Raw genomic sequence first — 17,748 nt, forward strand, 5'->3', positions numbered from 1 at the left:
TGATAAATGGAAATTATACGACATTTATAAAATGTCTACTCAACAAAGAGGTCAAGAAAAGCCATATGTTAGGAATATAACATATGGTTTTTAATATTCAACGAAGGCATTACTGTCTCAGTAAAATATTAAAAAAGGAAATCTTTCACTATAGCCAAAAATGATATGATCACTTCAGAAAAATATCTGTCATATAATCAGAGTTCAGAAAGTTATAAAATGAAAAGGTTCCCCCTAAAAACTAGCTAAACTTACTGAGAAGGACGACTACTCTTTGGTGATTTATAACAATAAAATAGGAATGACTGCCTTTGCAAATCTATGGAACAACTAAGTTCCTAGTCATGAAGTAGCAGAGGTTCAAATGATTTTGTTGTTCACGAAGTAGCAGAGGTTCAAATGATTTTGTTGTTAGGTGTCTACCATAGCAAATGACTATGAAATTAACTGACTCCCTATTTATTGAGCTGACACCCCAACATCATTGAAGGAGATCAAACTATGGTGCTCCGGTAATATAAATGGTATTTAAAAGCTAGTTTTCACATTACTTTGTTTCAGAGACCAAAAAATAGTATATAACAATATTCTTCCTTTCCTATGCACCACCAATTTCGGAAAATACTTTAGTTCATCCTCAGATTTCTTTTTTTTGAGACTAAGTTTTATTCTTGTTGCCCAGGCTGGAGTATGGCGGCATGAGCTCAGCTCACTGCAACCTCCCCCTCCCAGGTTCAAGTGATTCTCCTGCCTCAGCCTCCAGAGTAGCTGTGATTACAGGCATGTGTCACCAGGCCTGGCTAATGTTGTATTTTTAGTAGAGATGAGGTTTCACCATGTTGGCCATGGTTGGTCTCGAACTCCTGACCACAGGTGATCTGCCTGCCTCGGCCTCCCAAAATGCTGGGATTACAGGCGTGAGCCACCAGGCCCGGCCTCATCCTCAGATTTCAGCACCATCATTCAAACATTTCTTTGCCACTACTGCCTTTACTCTATTCCTATCACAAACACAATTTCATTGCCTCAAACAGATCAAAAAGTCACTGAATGCTCCAATGCCTATTCTCCTTGACAAATCTCTCAAAAATCAATTGCCATACTTGTCAAGGAAAGGTAGAGGAATAATACAAAAATTCTAGGTGATTAATATTTTGGAGTCTATGAAAATAATTAACAAAATTTGGAACAAAGTCAATAAATCCAAACTTAAACTTGTTATTTAGGATTTTTAAAGCTTTAAATCAAATCTGAAATAAGCATCCCAGAAACTAACTGACCTCAAGGTCAGACTAGAATTAAGTTTTTTCTACAAAGGTGGTTAAATTAGGATATCATTCTTAGAGACTGGCAATGAAGATTTTACTGAAATAGAAGAGCAAGGGATCAATGAAGAAATCACCCTGACACTGTGTTCCCCCAACATTTACCATTCAAAGACATTTGTGGCAGATCTACAATGTCAAATTAGTGATAAAAATCTATGAGAGATTATTCTAATTTTGAATTCAAAGACTGCTGGAACAATACAGTACGCCCATATAGGCTATTGGAAACTTTTATCAGGAAAGGAAGAAAGCATCTTTAATCTAAATTTTAATAAATTCCTACTTGAAGAAGCCTTAATCAGTCTATCCCATGGAAATCATCCAAAAGGAACATTCATTCATATATTTGTCAATATTTGGTTTCACCTCTTATATTTTTAATTTTTAAAAACTGTATTTTTAAGACTTATTTTCATAATCAATTTAGGTATTTTTAAGTTACGAAATGCCTTTCTTGCAATGAAGTGCCAATATAGAACTGCACCTACAGAAAGTAAGGATTTCACTTACAACTCTTGACTGTTGCAAAACAAACTAAATCACAGATTGATTTAACATATAAACATAGAGCATTATTATATTTGGTGATGTGTGGTATACTGCCAAAGGTTATCAAGTTAAAACTTAAATTCGATCTGCAGTAGTTCAAATTGCGAATTTAAAATGGTAGTCAGCAAAAATTTCTAATGAGTCTCTTCCATATTTAATGGGTTTCGAGGAAGCTAGATATGGGGTGGAGGTTACAGAGGCAAGAATAGAGTCCACAAGCAGCTAATTTTTAACCGTATTTAATTAAATATACACCCCAAAGAGTAAAGTCTCACATAAATTTCATTTTATATGGTCAACAATGATGTACAACTGAGCTACATCTAAGTTGGAGTAGCTTTCTTTAAGAGTCTTTACAAAATAATTCTTAGAACTATTTTAGAAGAATGTTAAGACTTTCAAATCAACATTCCTGGAAAATTTCAGCCTTTCTGCTTTCAGCTAAGGAACTCATACCTACTCACCAGGTTAAAATTTCATCTATTTGAATAAGCCTGAGAGATGCCAGAGAGCCACAGGATGAAACGTCAGGATATACCATTAGTTGCTTCCCCAAATTAGTAGAAAGAAATTTTATTGAAAATTTCTTTAATTTCTATAAAATTAAAATTTTATAGAAATTTTATTGAAAGAAATGTCTTTCTTTCAATAAAAGAAGGGAAAACTTTGTTATGGGTACATGTGCAGATACTTTTTTTGGGGGGGGGGACAGGGTCTAGCTCTGTCACCCTGGCTGGAGTGCAGTGGCACAATCATAGCTCACTGCAGCCTTGATCTCCGAGGCTCAAAGGATCCTCCCACCTCAGCCTCCCACATGGCACCATGCCCAGCTAATTTTTTTTTTTTTAAAGACGGGGTCTCACTACGTTGCCCAGGCTGGTCTTGAATTCCTGGGCTCAGATGATCCTCCTGCTTCAGCTTCTCAAAGTGCTGGGATTATAGGTGTGAGCCACCACTCCTAGCCTTGTTTTTCGGTTTTTTAAAGTAAGAAACCTGTTCGTATTAAAATTGTTTTATAAATAAGATCTACAGTTAATTGGCTTCTAGGTTAATCTAACAATTCTGCTAAAATGCTACTGAATCCATAAAATATTTTGTCTCAATCTAATCTAGTGAAGTATTATTACAAATGTTATTTGTTGTACTACTTTCAATGTAACTAAACAAGAGATATTTATAAAAAACAAATACTTTTCATCCATGCGGCTTCTCATTTTCTTCAGTTTCTGCATAATGCTGCTAGTTTCACCGCTGGAGATTGAAATGGGAGAAGGACTGCGGGTCTCCAAGTCAGTTGGACCAGGACTGGTTGCCTTATTATCCTTTGTATCATCATCACTATGAGAGTCCTGCAAACAAAAAGAGGCAAAATTGTATTGGACTTCAATAGGACCTTGAAGCCATCATAATACTGTCAATTCAAAATTAAGTTTATCCACAATACAATGTTTATAACAATAGTTGAAAATAAGATAATAAAGGACAAAATATATCACACACTTAAAAATGGTTAAACTAGTACATTTCATATTATGTATATTTTTACCACCATTTATATATAGAGAGAAAAAGAGAATATCACAACATGTAATAATTTTTAAAAAGAAGAAATGTAAGAAATCCAAAAAAGCTTCTGCTATTAGTAATCTAGTATCTGCACATCCTCTCTGAGATTTCAAAGTTGGACCACTCAAAAGGAATAAAAAAATTAGACTATAACTATATAAAACATGTATGTACAGACACAAAGAATGACTGGAAGATGTAACGTTTATTTTAATCATACTAGGGCATGAGTTTTTTCCTTTGAATATTCCTTATGCAAAACAATGTTTTCAAAAATTAAAAAAGTTTGTAAAGAAAACATTTGGAAACTATTAATCAATACATTATTTCTGATGAGCAAAAAGTAAAACTTTAATTGCTTAGTATGTTTTCCCCACAAACAGTCATTTATTCTCCTAACTTTTCAGGAAGATGGGTAGCAACAGTAATGACTGTTTTTATTTTGTTTAAAAAAAAAAAGTAGAGCCCTTGAGCTTCCCTTTCTTCCTCTTGAACAGTTAAGTCTTATAGTCATTGGATGCGACAGAGCAAGGCAGGCATCTATGTAGGGGCTGAGGGACACAGGAGGGCAAGAGTGGGGTCTCAGAACCTGAGTAGGATGAAGAGGGCATCCAATGCAGGAGGGTGGCCGGTAAGGGAAATCAGAGCCCAAGAAGGCCAACAAGAATGTCACATGGAAGTGACCCCCACACACAACTGCAAGCCCAAGCACAGTGAGGATGGCCTTACCACAGAGAACTTCCTAGCACAAGAGCCAGAGTCCAAAGAGGGCAAGGAAGAGAGGGTGTGAGGAGATGGGAATAGCCCAACTTGGGGAGTCAGAGCCCAGGTGGAATGAGAAGGGCACCCACTTTCAGGTAGTCTGCAGATTAAGTGGTAGTAATGTATCAATGTTAATTTGTTGGCAACTTACTCTCAGATAACTCAGGATAATAGAATTTTTTGTACTGTTTGACATTTTTCTGTAAGTTTGAGATTTTTTCAAAATTTAAAGTTTACTTTAAAAATCAAAGCAGAGCATATTAGGAATTTTAAAAATTATACTGCTATACAGCCTGGGTTTTCTCACACTATAATGATTTTTTTTTTGAGACAGGGTCTTGCTTTATCACCTAGGCTGGAGTGCAGTGGTGTGGTCACAGCTTACTGCAGCTTTGGCCTGCTAGGCTGAAGCAATCCTCCCACCTCAGCCTCGCAAGTAGCTGGGACTATAGGTGTATGCCACCATGCCCAGCTAATTTTTATATTTTTTGTAGAGTTAGGAGTTTCGCCCTGTTGCCCAGGCTGGTCTCAAACTCCTGAGCTCAAGCGATCTGCCCACCTAGGCCTCCCGAAGTGTTGGGATTACAGGTGTTTGAGTTACGGCACTCAGCCCTACATTGACATTTTATAGTACCTTAGAATAGGTCCACTGGACATGGTGGCTCACACCTGTAATCCTAACACTCTGGGAGGCTGAGGCAGATGGATTGCTTGAGCCCAGGAGTTGGAGACCAGCCTGAGCAACATGGCGAAACTCCATCTCTATAAAAAATACAAAAAATTAGCTGGGGGTGGAGGTGCATGCCTATAGTCCCAGCTACTCGGGAGGCTGAGGTGAGAGGATTACCTAACCCCTGGGAGGTCAAGGCTACTGTGAGCTGTGATTGCACCATTTTATTCCAGTCCAGGTGACAGAGTGAGACCGTGTCTCCAAAAAAAAAAAAAAAAAAAGTTTCAAATTTTGTTTTTGTCTAATATCTCCTTTGAATCATGTATCATCGTATTAAAGTTGGATAGCTAAAATGAGTATCATGTAAATAGTAAAACAGTCTCCCCCATTAATTCTGAAGAATTTGTTTGGATTGATAAATAAGAGCAAAGCCCTCTGTTCCAATTTAGTTTGTAAGTGAAAAATATTCTAAATTAAACTAATATTGTATAAGAACTATGTGGCCCTTTCAAAATTTGAATATTCCATAGGAAAAAAATAAAACTCTCACTATACATTAGGGCATTGCTACGGTTTGAATGTTTGTCCCCTCTGTAACTCATGTTGAATCTTAATTCTCATTGTAACATTAAGACAGTGGGAAATCAGACTATGGTATTTGAGAGGTAGAACTTTTGAAAGGTAATTAGAAATAGATGATGTCATGAGGGTTGGACTTTAGTGGCTTAATAAGAGAAGAAAGAGGGGATTGAGCTAGCACACTCAGCCCCCTTGTCATGTGATGCCCTGCATCACCGCTTGGGACTCTGCGGAGAGTCCCTACCAGCAAGAAGGCCCTCACCAGATGTGGCACCTTGACCTTGAACTTCTCACCTTCCAGAACTGTTAAGAAAAAATTTTGCTCCTTTATAAATTACCCAGTCTTAGGTATTCAGTTATAGCAACAGAAAATGGACTAAGACTGGCCCATCCATAGAACTTTATCCTAGTTCATTATTGTATCATACTGCTTGAATGAATATTATCTTAGAACATGAGACAGGGTTAGATACCGGCAATCAAAATAAGACAGAAAACAAATAATAACTTCATGTAGTTTACCAATTTACTCTCCCCTGCAGACTTCAACTTCTCTTGTAGTTTTATGGTGGTCTGTCGGATCTTTTCTATCTCCTCCTGCTGTTTAAGAATCAGCTGTCTTTCCTTCCGAGCTGCCTTATTGGCTTCTTGAAGACGTTTTATTTCTGCCTAAGGTTTAAAGAGTTAAGAGAGGGATTAAGATTGGGAGAAGACAAGGCCAAAGTAATATTTTAAAAAAAAATCAGCACATATATTAAAAATAAATCCATATAGTATTTTATAATAAAAGTAGTAATACTGAAAAGTTTAAAAAATAGTGAGGGAGGAAATAAATCATATATAATCCCACCATTCTAAAATAATTTAATATGATCTAATTTTAAATTATAATTAGATTGATAATTTCATATCCCATTTTAAAACATAACATATATTTTGCATTTTTCCATAATGCTACTCAACGTTTACACTTACTAGTTTAATAGCTGCTTATCAAGTAAACTAATTAATGTAACTATTATTCTATTGCTAAACTTTTAGGCCCCTATAATGTTTTACTATCTCAAATAATGCTTTAATGCCCATAGCTGTTTCATACCATGGATTAATTCTTTAGGAGAGATTTCTAAAAGTAAAATAAACAAGTCAAAGACAATGAATCATTTTATGGTTCTTAAAAACAGTTTTTAAAATTGCTTTCAAAAAAGGACTGCCCCTGTCTACAAATGCTACCAGAAACATTTAAGACTACATTGTACCAATATCTCTCCACACAGAATACTGTTTTCAGTTGCTATGTGGGCAGAAGATAATACACTTCACTGCTAATAATTGTCAAAATTTAACAGATAATCCTTTTTAAAAAATAAATTTGTTTTAAATCTGTTTTCTTGGCTGGGCATGGTGGCTCACACCTGTAATCCTAGCACTTTGGGAGGCCAAGGCAGGCAGATCACTTGAGCCCAGGAGTTGACTAGCCTGGGCAACACGGTGAAACCCCACCTCTACAAAAGACACAAAAATTAGCCAGGCGTGGTGGCACTCACCTGTGGTCCCAGCCACTTGGGAGGCTGAGGTGGGAGGATCAACCTGAGCCCAGGAGGTCAAGGTTGCAGTGAGCCAAAATCATGCCACTGCACTCCAGCCCAGGAAACAGAGTGAGACCCTGTCTCAATCAATCAATCAATCAATCAATCAATCAATCAATGTTTTCTTATCAATAAAGCATAATAAACACATTAAAATTTGTTAGTTATAATTATTTTAATCATTGAGATTTTTCTGAAACTACCTTAAAATGCAAAAAAGTGCTTTATAAACATCTACATTTCCAAAACACCAAGTTAACAATTGTTAATATTCAGTTATATTTTCTCCTAGTCTTTAATCCTGTAAAGAAATAAAACATTACAGATAAAACTAGTCTGCAATCTTGTGCCCCAACTCCTCAGAGGTAACAACTATCATGGGTTTGGTATCTATCCTTCCAGCACATTCTTTTTAAATTATTCTAAAAATATTTGTGCTTATCTGAAAAAAAAAAGATATACTATTTGGTTTGTATGTTTAAAAATATTTTATAAATATCATATGTATATATTTTAAATCTTGCTTTACTAGATATCACTTTTGATATTTCATCATGCTAATTTACGCCTTTTAATGCTGCATAAAATTACAGTGGAGAACCATATATTTATCTCTTACCCATATATGGTGGGATTATTTTTATTTTTAAAATTTTTTAGAGTCAAGGTCTTGCTCTGTTGCCCAGGCTGGAGTAGTACAGTGGCTCAATGCAGCCTCAAACTCGTGGGCTCAAGTGATCTTCCCACCTTAGCCTCCCAAGTAGCTAGGACTACAAGCACGTGCCACCATGCACAGCTAATTTTTATTTTATTTTATTTTTTTGTAGACACAGGGTCTTGCTATGTTGCCTAGAGTGGTCTCAAACTCCTGGCCTCAAGTGATCTGTCTTTGGCCTCCCAAAGCACTGGGATTATAGGCATGAGCCACTGTGCCCACCCCATATGGTGAGATTTTAAGGTTGTTGTTTATTTTTCACTATTGTACAAACAATGCTGTAAGTGAAGAGCCTTATACATTTTGTCTTCTTGGGCACATTTATAAATTTTTCTGGAGTAGCAGTTCTCAAAGTGTGCTCTATGAAATCCCTGGAAGTCTTGAGACCCTGTTAGGGGACTCTGAGCATCAAACCATTTTTTATAACACTAAATACATTGTTAGCAAATATATTACTTGCTCTTTATTCTCATTCCCTAATGAGTATATAATGATTGTGTACATTTTAAAGAAAGTAACTATATTTTCCAAAACAAAAAATAATTTAGTGAAAAGAATGACATTTTAGAGTTTTGCAAATCTCTTTATCGTCTAGCTTGATTTTTTTTAACATTGTGCACTGGTCACTGGGAAAATGTTGGTTCACTAAGTTATGTGGATTTTCTAAATGTTGACACACTTCATTATGCAATATCAAACAGTTATACTCATGAATATCACCATTAATCTCAAAAGAAAAATTATTTTGGGTGGGCAACAGAAAATTTTCAAAATCCTGACTTTTGTGTGAAAGCTTGAATTTTATCATTGGCAACATACATTGTCAGTTATTTATTTGAAGTGACAGGGATACTTTCTTTGTTTTTAAGAAAAACATTTGTCAAACACTCAAATCCGAATTAGCACAGGTTGCCTTGAATCATTCTTTCAAGTAAAAATACTATTCCATGAAAAAAAAAAAAAGGCTCACAATTCAAACAAGCGCACAAATACTTCTTGAATTAATCACTATATTCTGGTATCGAGCAAAGATGTCTCATTATGGATTTCCCATTTCTGTCACACAGAATACAAAAAAGACATGTACTCAAGAGTTCAAGACAATAAGATTAATAATTCTTACTACTCAATCAGGACATTCTAAATGAAACTTGCTTTTTTTAACTGCAAGTAAGTGGCATGAAGAATAAGAAAATTACCAATACAGTTTGGTGCCACTGACTTGTGATAAAGCACCAGCAGTTTTACTCAGCATTGTTTTCTACTATTTAGTACAAATGTCAACACAGTGAAAAGGGCAAATTCATAACAGAGTATCATTAAGAAAATAGTTTTGACCTTCCAGACCTGTGAAAGGGTCTTAGAGGCCAGAGTTTCACAGAGTACGTTTTGAAACTTCCACTAACTTAGGCCTGAGTTTCTGAACTAAATAATGTATAAATTCACCCAATTCAAGCCTAGAAGAAAAAAGAGACAACTTCTAAAGAATACTTGGGAAACAGGTTTGCCCCTCTTGTAAGAATAACTCATGAAGTTGTACAAATGAATTGTTCACTTTAAAATGGTGAATGGTATAAGTGAATTATTCACTTTATTAAAATGGTTATTTTTATGTGTTATGAATGTCACTTCAGGGAGGGTAAAACGAATAAGACATAGGAAAATATGGTCTCTCTTTTTTGGATACGGTTGTACCAAATTGCTTAGAGCCAGCCATTTCACTATCAGTCAAAAGAATTCTTACTGCTACAGTTGCAAGAAATATCTTAGCACATATATTCTTACACTTTGGTTTTTTCAACATATAAGGCAACTTTTCAGGGGTAACCAATTGGATCAAAGAGTATATTTTGCATATTTACTTTAAAAATTCTTAAGTATTACAAAAAGAAAAAGTAGTCACTCATATCCCTACGACTGGCATTAAACATATTTAACAGTTTGCACATTTGTTTCAAATGTTATTATCTATAAATAGATAAATACAGATGAAACCAAACTCCATGCCAATCTCTTCCTCCTTCCTCTCTTCCCCAGAAGTGTATCATTCCTATATGTGGTTTTTTGCTTTTGATGCATGAGTGGTTCCACAGAACATATACTACTAATTGGTTACTTTAAAAAAATTTATATGACTGGTATAATACTGTATATATTCTTTGCATCTTGCTTTTCTATTAAAAAGAACATTATGGTTTTTGATAAATGAAGATCTCATGCTACACTGTCCAATATGACGGCTTCTAGCTACATGTGGCTAGTAGCTACAGTATTGGACAACACAGATAAAGAAAATTACTATCATTTCAGAAATCTCTATAGACAGTGTTGATATCTAACACATTCAGTTTCCTGCAGTATTATACTTTCTTGCAAGAATATGTTTTATTTCATCTATTCTTTTATTGAAGAAATTAAGTTGTTTCCATTTTCCCTTGCACATATGTGAAAGCTTTTTTAGGATATATACCAAGACAGAACTGCTGAGTCATATATTATATATGTCCTCAACTGAACCAGGTAGTGGCAATTGCTCTCAACTCAAAGTGGTTACACCAGTCAACACTCTAACCATCTGCACAGAGCCACAGTGACAAAACTGGAGACTCAGGAGATCTCAAACTCACATTCTCCTCAAAGCAGTTGTCAAGTTCTGAAGTAGCACATAGAGGGCTAAGGAGTTAACCCAGAAAAGTCTCAAAAGCAGGGCAGAAATCCCCAGTCTCTTGTGCTGAGTAAAAAGTTTTATCTGGGTTTCCAGTGAATCCCTGGAGAGCCCCAACCTAGGGATAATGCAGACCAGAAGTAGACTGAGGCTTACCAACTCTACAACCCAACCCTAACCCAGCACAATCTTTGAATGAATTAAGATGAACAGTTGATAACTCTAATAAAATAGCAAAAGAAAACTCTAATAAAATAGCAAAAGAAAGGATAAATCCTCTCTGGGGGAAGAGACCATCAGCTGGAGCCTTTGCAGTTATTTATATAACTGTGACTAGTATTCAACAAAAAAATTACTAGGCATGCAAAGAAAAGGGGCCATACGATAGTTTAAAAAAAAAAAAAGAAAACAGACAATAGTAATAATAGAGGCACACATGGCCACATACAAGCAGACAGGGAAGAAATAGCAGTCAAGAACATTAAAATAACTATGGATAATAAGTAGAAAAAGAAAAGTAGGCCAGGCACGGTGGCTCACGCCTGTAATCCCAGCATTTTGGGAAGCCAAGGTGGGTGGATCACCTGAGGTCAGGGGCTCGAGACCAGCCTGGCCAACATGGTGAAACCCGTCTTTACTAAAAATACAAAAAAATTAGCTGGGTGTGGTGGCAGACGCCTGTAATCCCAGCTACTCAGGAGGCTGAGGCAGGAGAATCACTTGTACCCGAGAGGCAGCGGTTGCAGTGAGCCAAGATCGCGCCATTGCACTCTGGCCTGGGCAGGAAGAGTGAAACTCCATCTCCAAAAAAAAAAAAAAGAAAGAAAAGTAGATTAAAGGGTAGAGAATTTCAACAGAGTCAAAATCTATTTTAAAAAGAATAAAATTGGGTATTATAGAAAGAAAACAAATCGAATTAAGAACTCACTGGATAGACTTAGCAGCACACTGGGCAAAGTAGAGGACATACTAATGAACTCAAAGACAGGTCAATAAAAACTTTCCAAACTGAAGCACAGTGTTTTTAGTTTTTAATTTGTTTTAAGGAATGAAATACAAACAAGACAGAAGAGAGGGATGTGGCAAATGGTCAAAAGGTCTAACCTATGTCTAATTGAAGTCCCTGAAGGAAAGGAGAAAAAGAATGAGGTAGAAGTGGCCAGGCACAGTGGCTCACACCTGTAATCCTAGTACTCTGGGAGGCCAACGTGGGGGGATCACTTGAGCCCAGGAGTTCAAGACCAGCCTGGGTAACATGGCGAAACCCCATCTCTACAAAAAATTACCTGGCACTGGTGGCGCACACCTGTGGTCCCAGCTACAGGGGAGGCTTAGGTGAGAGGATTGCTTGAGCCCTAGAGGCAGAGGTTGCAGTGAGCTGAGATCGTGCCACTGTACTCCAGCCTGGGCAACAGAGTGGGACCCTGTCTCAAAAAAAAAAGGGGGGGGGGGCAGAAGCAATACATGAAGAGAGAGTTTCTGAAAAACTGATTAAATAAAAAAACCGATACAAGAAGCTCAGCAAATCCTAAATAGGATGGATACAAAGGAAACCACGCCTACATGCATCATAGTAAAACTACTGAAAAATTGGATAATTTTTAAATAATCTTAAGAGGAACCTTCAAAAGAACAAGATTAAGATAACTGACCTCTCCACATAAACAATGGAAAGCAATAAATAATGGAAAATATCTTTAGAAGTGCTGAAAGAAAATAATTTTATGCCTATTAAAAATATCCTTCAAAAATAAAGGTGAAACAAATACATTTTCAAACTAATCAAAACAAAAAACATGTTATTAGCAGGCATGCAATAAAATACCAGATGTATCAAAATGAAAAATTTTATACTTCAAAGGATACTATCAAGAAAGTGAAAAGAAACCCCACAGAATGAGGGATAAATTTATAAATCTTATTTTTATTCTATTTTATAACAGAAAGCTATTGTGTAACATTATAGAAAGTTATTTACTTATTTTAACTAAGAAAAAATTTTAATTTATTTGAAAACCAATTTTTTGGATTAAAAAGACACAACTTATTTTTTAAAAAATAGAATTCAGGCCGGGTACGGTGGCTCATGCCTGTAATCCCAGCATTTGGGAGGCCGAGGAGGGCGGATCGCGAGGTCAGGAGATCAAGACCATCCTGGCTAACATGGTGAAATCCCGTCTCTACTAAAAATACAAAAAAATTAGCCGGGCGCGGTGGTGGGGGCTGTAGTCCCAGCTACTCAGGAGGCTGAGGCAGGAGAATGGCGCCTGGGAGGCGGAGCTTGCAGTGAGCCGAGATAGCGCCACTGCAGTCCAGCCTGGGTAAAAGAGCGAGACTGTCTCAAAAAAAAAAAAAAAAGATGGAATTCAGAATTTATTCAAATTCATATTATCTGTAATGTTTCCTGGGATAAACATACAACTAAGTAATAAGCCAATATATAATTCAGATAATTAGCTTCCTAAATCATCTAACACAGTAGCTAGCACCTGACAACAGGTTAATATGGGGAAAAAAACTGGAATCTATTGAATACTTACCAGGCACAGTGAAACCCACTTTACATATGTTACCTCATTTAATCCTCACAACCACCATATGAAGTATAATCCCACTCCTACAGATGAGGAAATTAAGTCTCAGAGAGTTACTTAAACTTTGACCATGATTACACAGTTTCAAGTGACAACGCTGGAATTCAAATAATAGCAACTAATATTTATTGAGCACTTACCATTGTGCCACAGTCTGCTCTAAGTTTATTTTATGTATTAACTCACTTATTTCTTAAAACAACCCTATAAAGTATGTTACTATTATTATCTTCAGTTTACAGATGAGGAAACTGAGACACAGAGAAGTTAAGTAACTTGTTCAAGGTTATGAAACCAGCAACTGGTAAAGTTGGGATTTTAGCCTAGGAAATCTAACTCCAGAGCCTGAATTCTTTACCACTACACCACCATGCTGCCTCTCCAGAATTCAAAACTGAGGTCTTTCTAAGTCCATTAAGCCAAAATATTTATCAATATGTAATTAATATGTCATGAAAGTCTAGGGAAACAATAATTTAAAATTTAATCCAAATAGATTCTTTTACACATATCTTAATTTTTAAAATTTGTATTTCAAAAGAGTATTTTCTTCTACTTACTACATGAAGGTAGAAAGTTTGCCTGTGTATTTTATTAATTTAGCAGTGACACACAATCCTCATTTAGGAGAAATACAGTAGATTACCAAGCAACCCCTATAATTATAGTAGTATGAACATAAACAGTGGAAGTATCAACTAAATCTCATTTAAGGCAATGATAAGGAAAAGAAATCAGGCAAAATAATAGATTCCACAAACTAACTTGCCTTATAAGCTGTCCTAAAGGGGTGCCTTCCCTAACATACCTTTTCTTGCTGCAACCTTAAAAGCAAACCACGCTGTTTCTTCCGGAGCGGGGGCATTTTATCATCCTCTCCTTTGTCTCGTAGATGTCTGCAAATAATATTTTTCATTGAGACAAAGATTTGATTAAATTTCTCTTACCTGAATAATGTCAAGAATTCTTGACTACTAAAAAGTCTACAAACCAATTTAACATTTTCAAATGTGAAAAGCAGTTGCTACATGTAGCCGTAACCATTAATATCCAAATAAGTATTTCACTGAGGTATATGCAAGCCCTAGAATGTGTCCTCTGGAGACAGAAGGACTTGGGGAAATTTACAATATTGCATCATATGACAACATAAGATTACAGTCAGTTAAGTGATAAAAGGGGAATGCAAAGAAAATGTTACATGGGTAGGAGGAGGTCTTGAAAGAAATACAAATCAAGTATGACTGCCGTTATTTCTAGCTTGAGAAACTGGGTTGCTCTAATCAAATGAAATGAGGAAACAAAAAAATCTTAAAATATAAAGCATTCCATTTTATGAATGAAGAAATTAGTGAAAACTGCTCAAAAGAACTTACTTTTTTTGATGCTCTAACCAGGCCAACTCAGCCTTAGTCTTCTCCTTCAAGGCCTTTTCACGGAGACGCAGGAGTGAAGACTGGTGAGCTGCCCTCATTTCTTCCTCTTTCATATACTGTCGAACCATCTCCATAGTAAATTTAGAAAAGCTATCTTGTCCTCCTGAGAATGGCATGTTCAGTTCCTAAAGTAGATGGTTTCTTTCTTGTTTATCATTATCTAACCTTTTGGTACTTAATTCCACTAAAAGAGGTATGCATTTACAAAAACAAACTATGTATTTAACAAGGCCACCAACAATGTAAGAGAATATTCTTTAAAAAGGCACATGAGGCAGATTAACATTCATCTGCTAATTTATTCAGCCAATAAAATTTTAATAAACTACTGCAAGCCAATTACTGTCCCAAGGATACAAAGTGGGTAAGAATTTGTTCCTCTTAACCAAGAGGATTACAATTTGGTAAGAACGAATGTAAATTTCTAAATGGAATAAAGTATTAGAAGAGTGAAGCAAGTACAAAAGCTAGAGAGATAATATTGGCTCAGATCCTCAAAGGCCTTATATATCATTCCAAAAAATAAGTTTGTATTGTACTTTGTAAGGAAAGTGAAACCAGATTTCATAGGAAAACTACAAAATAAAACTGATATCTTAGAAAAATCATTCTAGTAGCTGACAAATGAGATAAGTACAAAATGTTTTCTCATATCTTTGAGAGAACATATCCACAACCATTTACCTCCACAGATAAAGTGAAACACACCTTGGCAGTAGACAGTGTAGTTTTTTCTGGAGAAGCTTCTTCATCAGAGTCATCATGATGACCTCTTCTCTTTTCCATGTTAAATCTGCGGTGACTCTCTGAAGGTAGTAATGATCGAAATGATTGTTCTTCTATTTCATCTTCTGTCATGGATTCATCAAATTTCAGAGAATATTCTGTTGCAATAGACGTTGAGTCTAAAAGAATATGGAGAAAGTAGATTTTATCATTATAATTGTTCTCAGTAGGTATTCAATTAATAGCCCTTTGCCTCTTTATGGGACAATCCAACATAAATTCATAAAATTGATCACTAATAAATAGACATGAAATAATAAACAAAATTCATTTGCCTTACAAGCAAGAAAAAGCCTCTAAAAATACCTAGAAATATTAGGTTAAGACATATAAAGATTAATGTTGTAAAAAATTTAGAGAGCTCTTACAAATCAATTAGAAAACCACTAATGCACCTATAGAAAAATGAAAAAAGGCCAGATCAGATGCTTTACAAAGGAAATATAAATAGTAAAAGTGAAAAAAATGTTTAACATTACTATCAATCAAAGAAATGCAAGTAAAAATATCTTTTTAAAAAACTCATTAATTCCAAGCTTAATTAGAATATGACAGCTCTTTCAGTTTGGTTCCTGTGTGCCTTTGCCATGGTCCTGCATCCTTTTTTTTATTGAATACTTCTTCCCTTTCTGGTACTACAAGATACTCCAGGCTCAAACTGTATTTTCCCTACAGCCCTAGAATCAGCCATTTCTACAAAGAGCTCTTATTTATTTTATTAAAGAATGATATTTAGAAACCACAATCTAGGGGCCAGGCACAGGGGCTCACACCTGTAATTCCAGCATTTTGGGATGCCAAGGTGGGAGGATCCCTTGAGGCCAGGAGTTCGAGACCAGCCTGGGTGACAGAGCAAGACCCCGTCTCTTAAAAAAAGAAAGAAAGAAAGAATTTGTAGGCACTAGTTGTCCTTGTTACTACAGGTGTATCACTGCTTCTGCACTTGCTCAGTGGACAGAGCTAGGTAATATATGGATGTATATTAATCCATGTATACGTGTGTGCACATAGTTACGCATACAATTACAATTGCTTTTGTACCCATCCAGTCAGCCAGCTAAACATGAATTCGTACTTATGTCTATGATCCAGTACCAGAGTTCATTCTAGTCTTCCTTTCTTGTGTATCTTCCCTTCCAACACTGAGAAACCTGGCTCTGACCATCCAACACTCGTTTACTTATTTGTTCAAACCCAATATATATGTAAAGAACTGTTAACCTGTACCCCTGTGAAAAACTATTATCCAATTAGAGTATAGGTTTATGTACCGTTCCTTTTGTATTAGGCTTATATTAATAGTTTCCACTCAAGACACCATTTTCCAAAGTTACTTACTTAGATCAGCTCTTTCCCCCAACCCCTTCAATGTTGTTATGCCATGTATCTGTAACACAGTTAGATCCATTTATTGCAGGCTGCGTTCCATTTTGGGAACTCCCAATATCCTGATTAATGTGTGTGTATGCATGATTAGTTCACAGATATTAAAATTTACTCATTGTGATACACAGTTCCAAGGTTTTGACAAATACATAGCATCATACAGAACATACATACACACAGAACAACTACTCTATGTAACAGTTCCTTCATCCTAAACGTCGCTCCATGCATCCTCTTTGCAGTCAACTACTTCCTCTTCCCCCAATGCCTAAAAACCAATTGTTTTCCAACTCTTTAGTTGTGGCTTTTACAGACTGTCATATAAATTGAATCATATTATAATACACAGACTTTTGGGGCCTGCTTTTTCACTTAGTAAAATTCATTTAAAATTCGTCCATGTGTGCTCCCTTCAACAGTTCATCTGGTAGAGCAGAGGTCTGGTAGAGCGGAGGACTGTAAAATTCGTTCATGTTGCTACATGAATCAAAAGATTATTCCTTTTAATAGCTGAATAGTATTTCGTTGTATGGATGTACCAGTTTGTTTATCCATTCCCCTAGTAAAGGACATCTTGGTTGCTTCTAGTTCTTAGCAATTATGAATACGCTGCTATGAACATCAGTATATAGGTTGTTATGTAGATGTTAAGTTTTCAAATCACTTGGTAAATATCCAGGCATTTGACTGCTGGATTGTATGGTTAAGTCTTACAAGACACTATCTTCCACAGTGACCATATAATTTTCCATTCTCACCAGCAATGTATGCAAGTTCCTGTTGCTCTGCATCCTTGTTACCAATTTGTTATTGTCCGTTTTTCTGACAGCCATTCTAATAAGTGTGTTATGGTATCTTGTAATTTTAATTTTAATTTCTCTAATGATATACGATGTTGAAGACTTTTTCCTGCGTCTATGTGCCATCTGCATATTTTCTTCAATGAAGTATCTGTTCAGATCTTCCGTACATTTGTAAAATTGAGTTGTTTTTCCATTATTGAGGTTTTTTTGTTTTTTTTTTGGTTTTTTTGGAGACAGAATCTCACTCTCGTTGCCCAGGTTGGAGTGCAGTGGCACAATCTCGGCTCCCTGCAACCTCCACCTCCCGGGTTCAAGCAATT

At 36.0% G+C, this 17,748-nt stretch overlaps 1 protein-coding gene across 6 annotated transcripts in view; it reads right to left on the reverse strand.

Annotated features, from left to right (window-relative positions):
* The window catches only part of CEP350 (centrosomal protein 350), a 165,773-nt gene that overhangs the window by 46,183 nt on the left and 101,842 nt on the right, over nt 1-17,748 (reverse strand). For 5 of the 6 annotated variants that reach the window (XM_055110972.2, XM_055110960.2, XM_034941717.3 and 2 more), the window contains exons 23-27: nt 15,162-15,358; nt 14,394-14,578; nt 13,826-13,913; nt 5,977-6,123; nt 3,069-3,226 (exon numbers count right to left, since the gene is read on the reverse strand). In XM_055110972.2, coding sequence (XP_054966947.2) covers nt 3,069-3,226; nt 5,977-6,123; nt 13,826-13,913; nt 14,394-14,578; nt 15,162-15,358 — 775 coding nt within the window. Of the gene's footprint in view, nt 1-3,068; nt 3,227-5,976; nt 6,124-13,825; nt 13,914-14,393; nt 14,579-15,161; nt 15,359-16,012; nt 16,106-17,748 lie in introns of all 6 variants that reach the window. The other variant, XM_034941709.3, reaches the window with a different exon arrangement.

This window comes from Pan paniscus, chromosome 1 (genome assembly GCF_029289425.2).
Source record: "Pan paniscus chromosome 1, NHGRI_mPanPan1-v2.0_pri, whole genome shotgun sequence".
Taxonomy (NCBI): domain Eukaryota; kingdom Metazoa; phylum Chordata; class Mammalia; order Primates; family Hominidae; genus Pan; species Pan paniscus.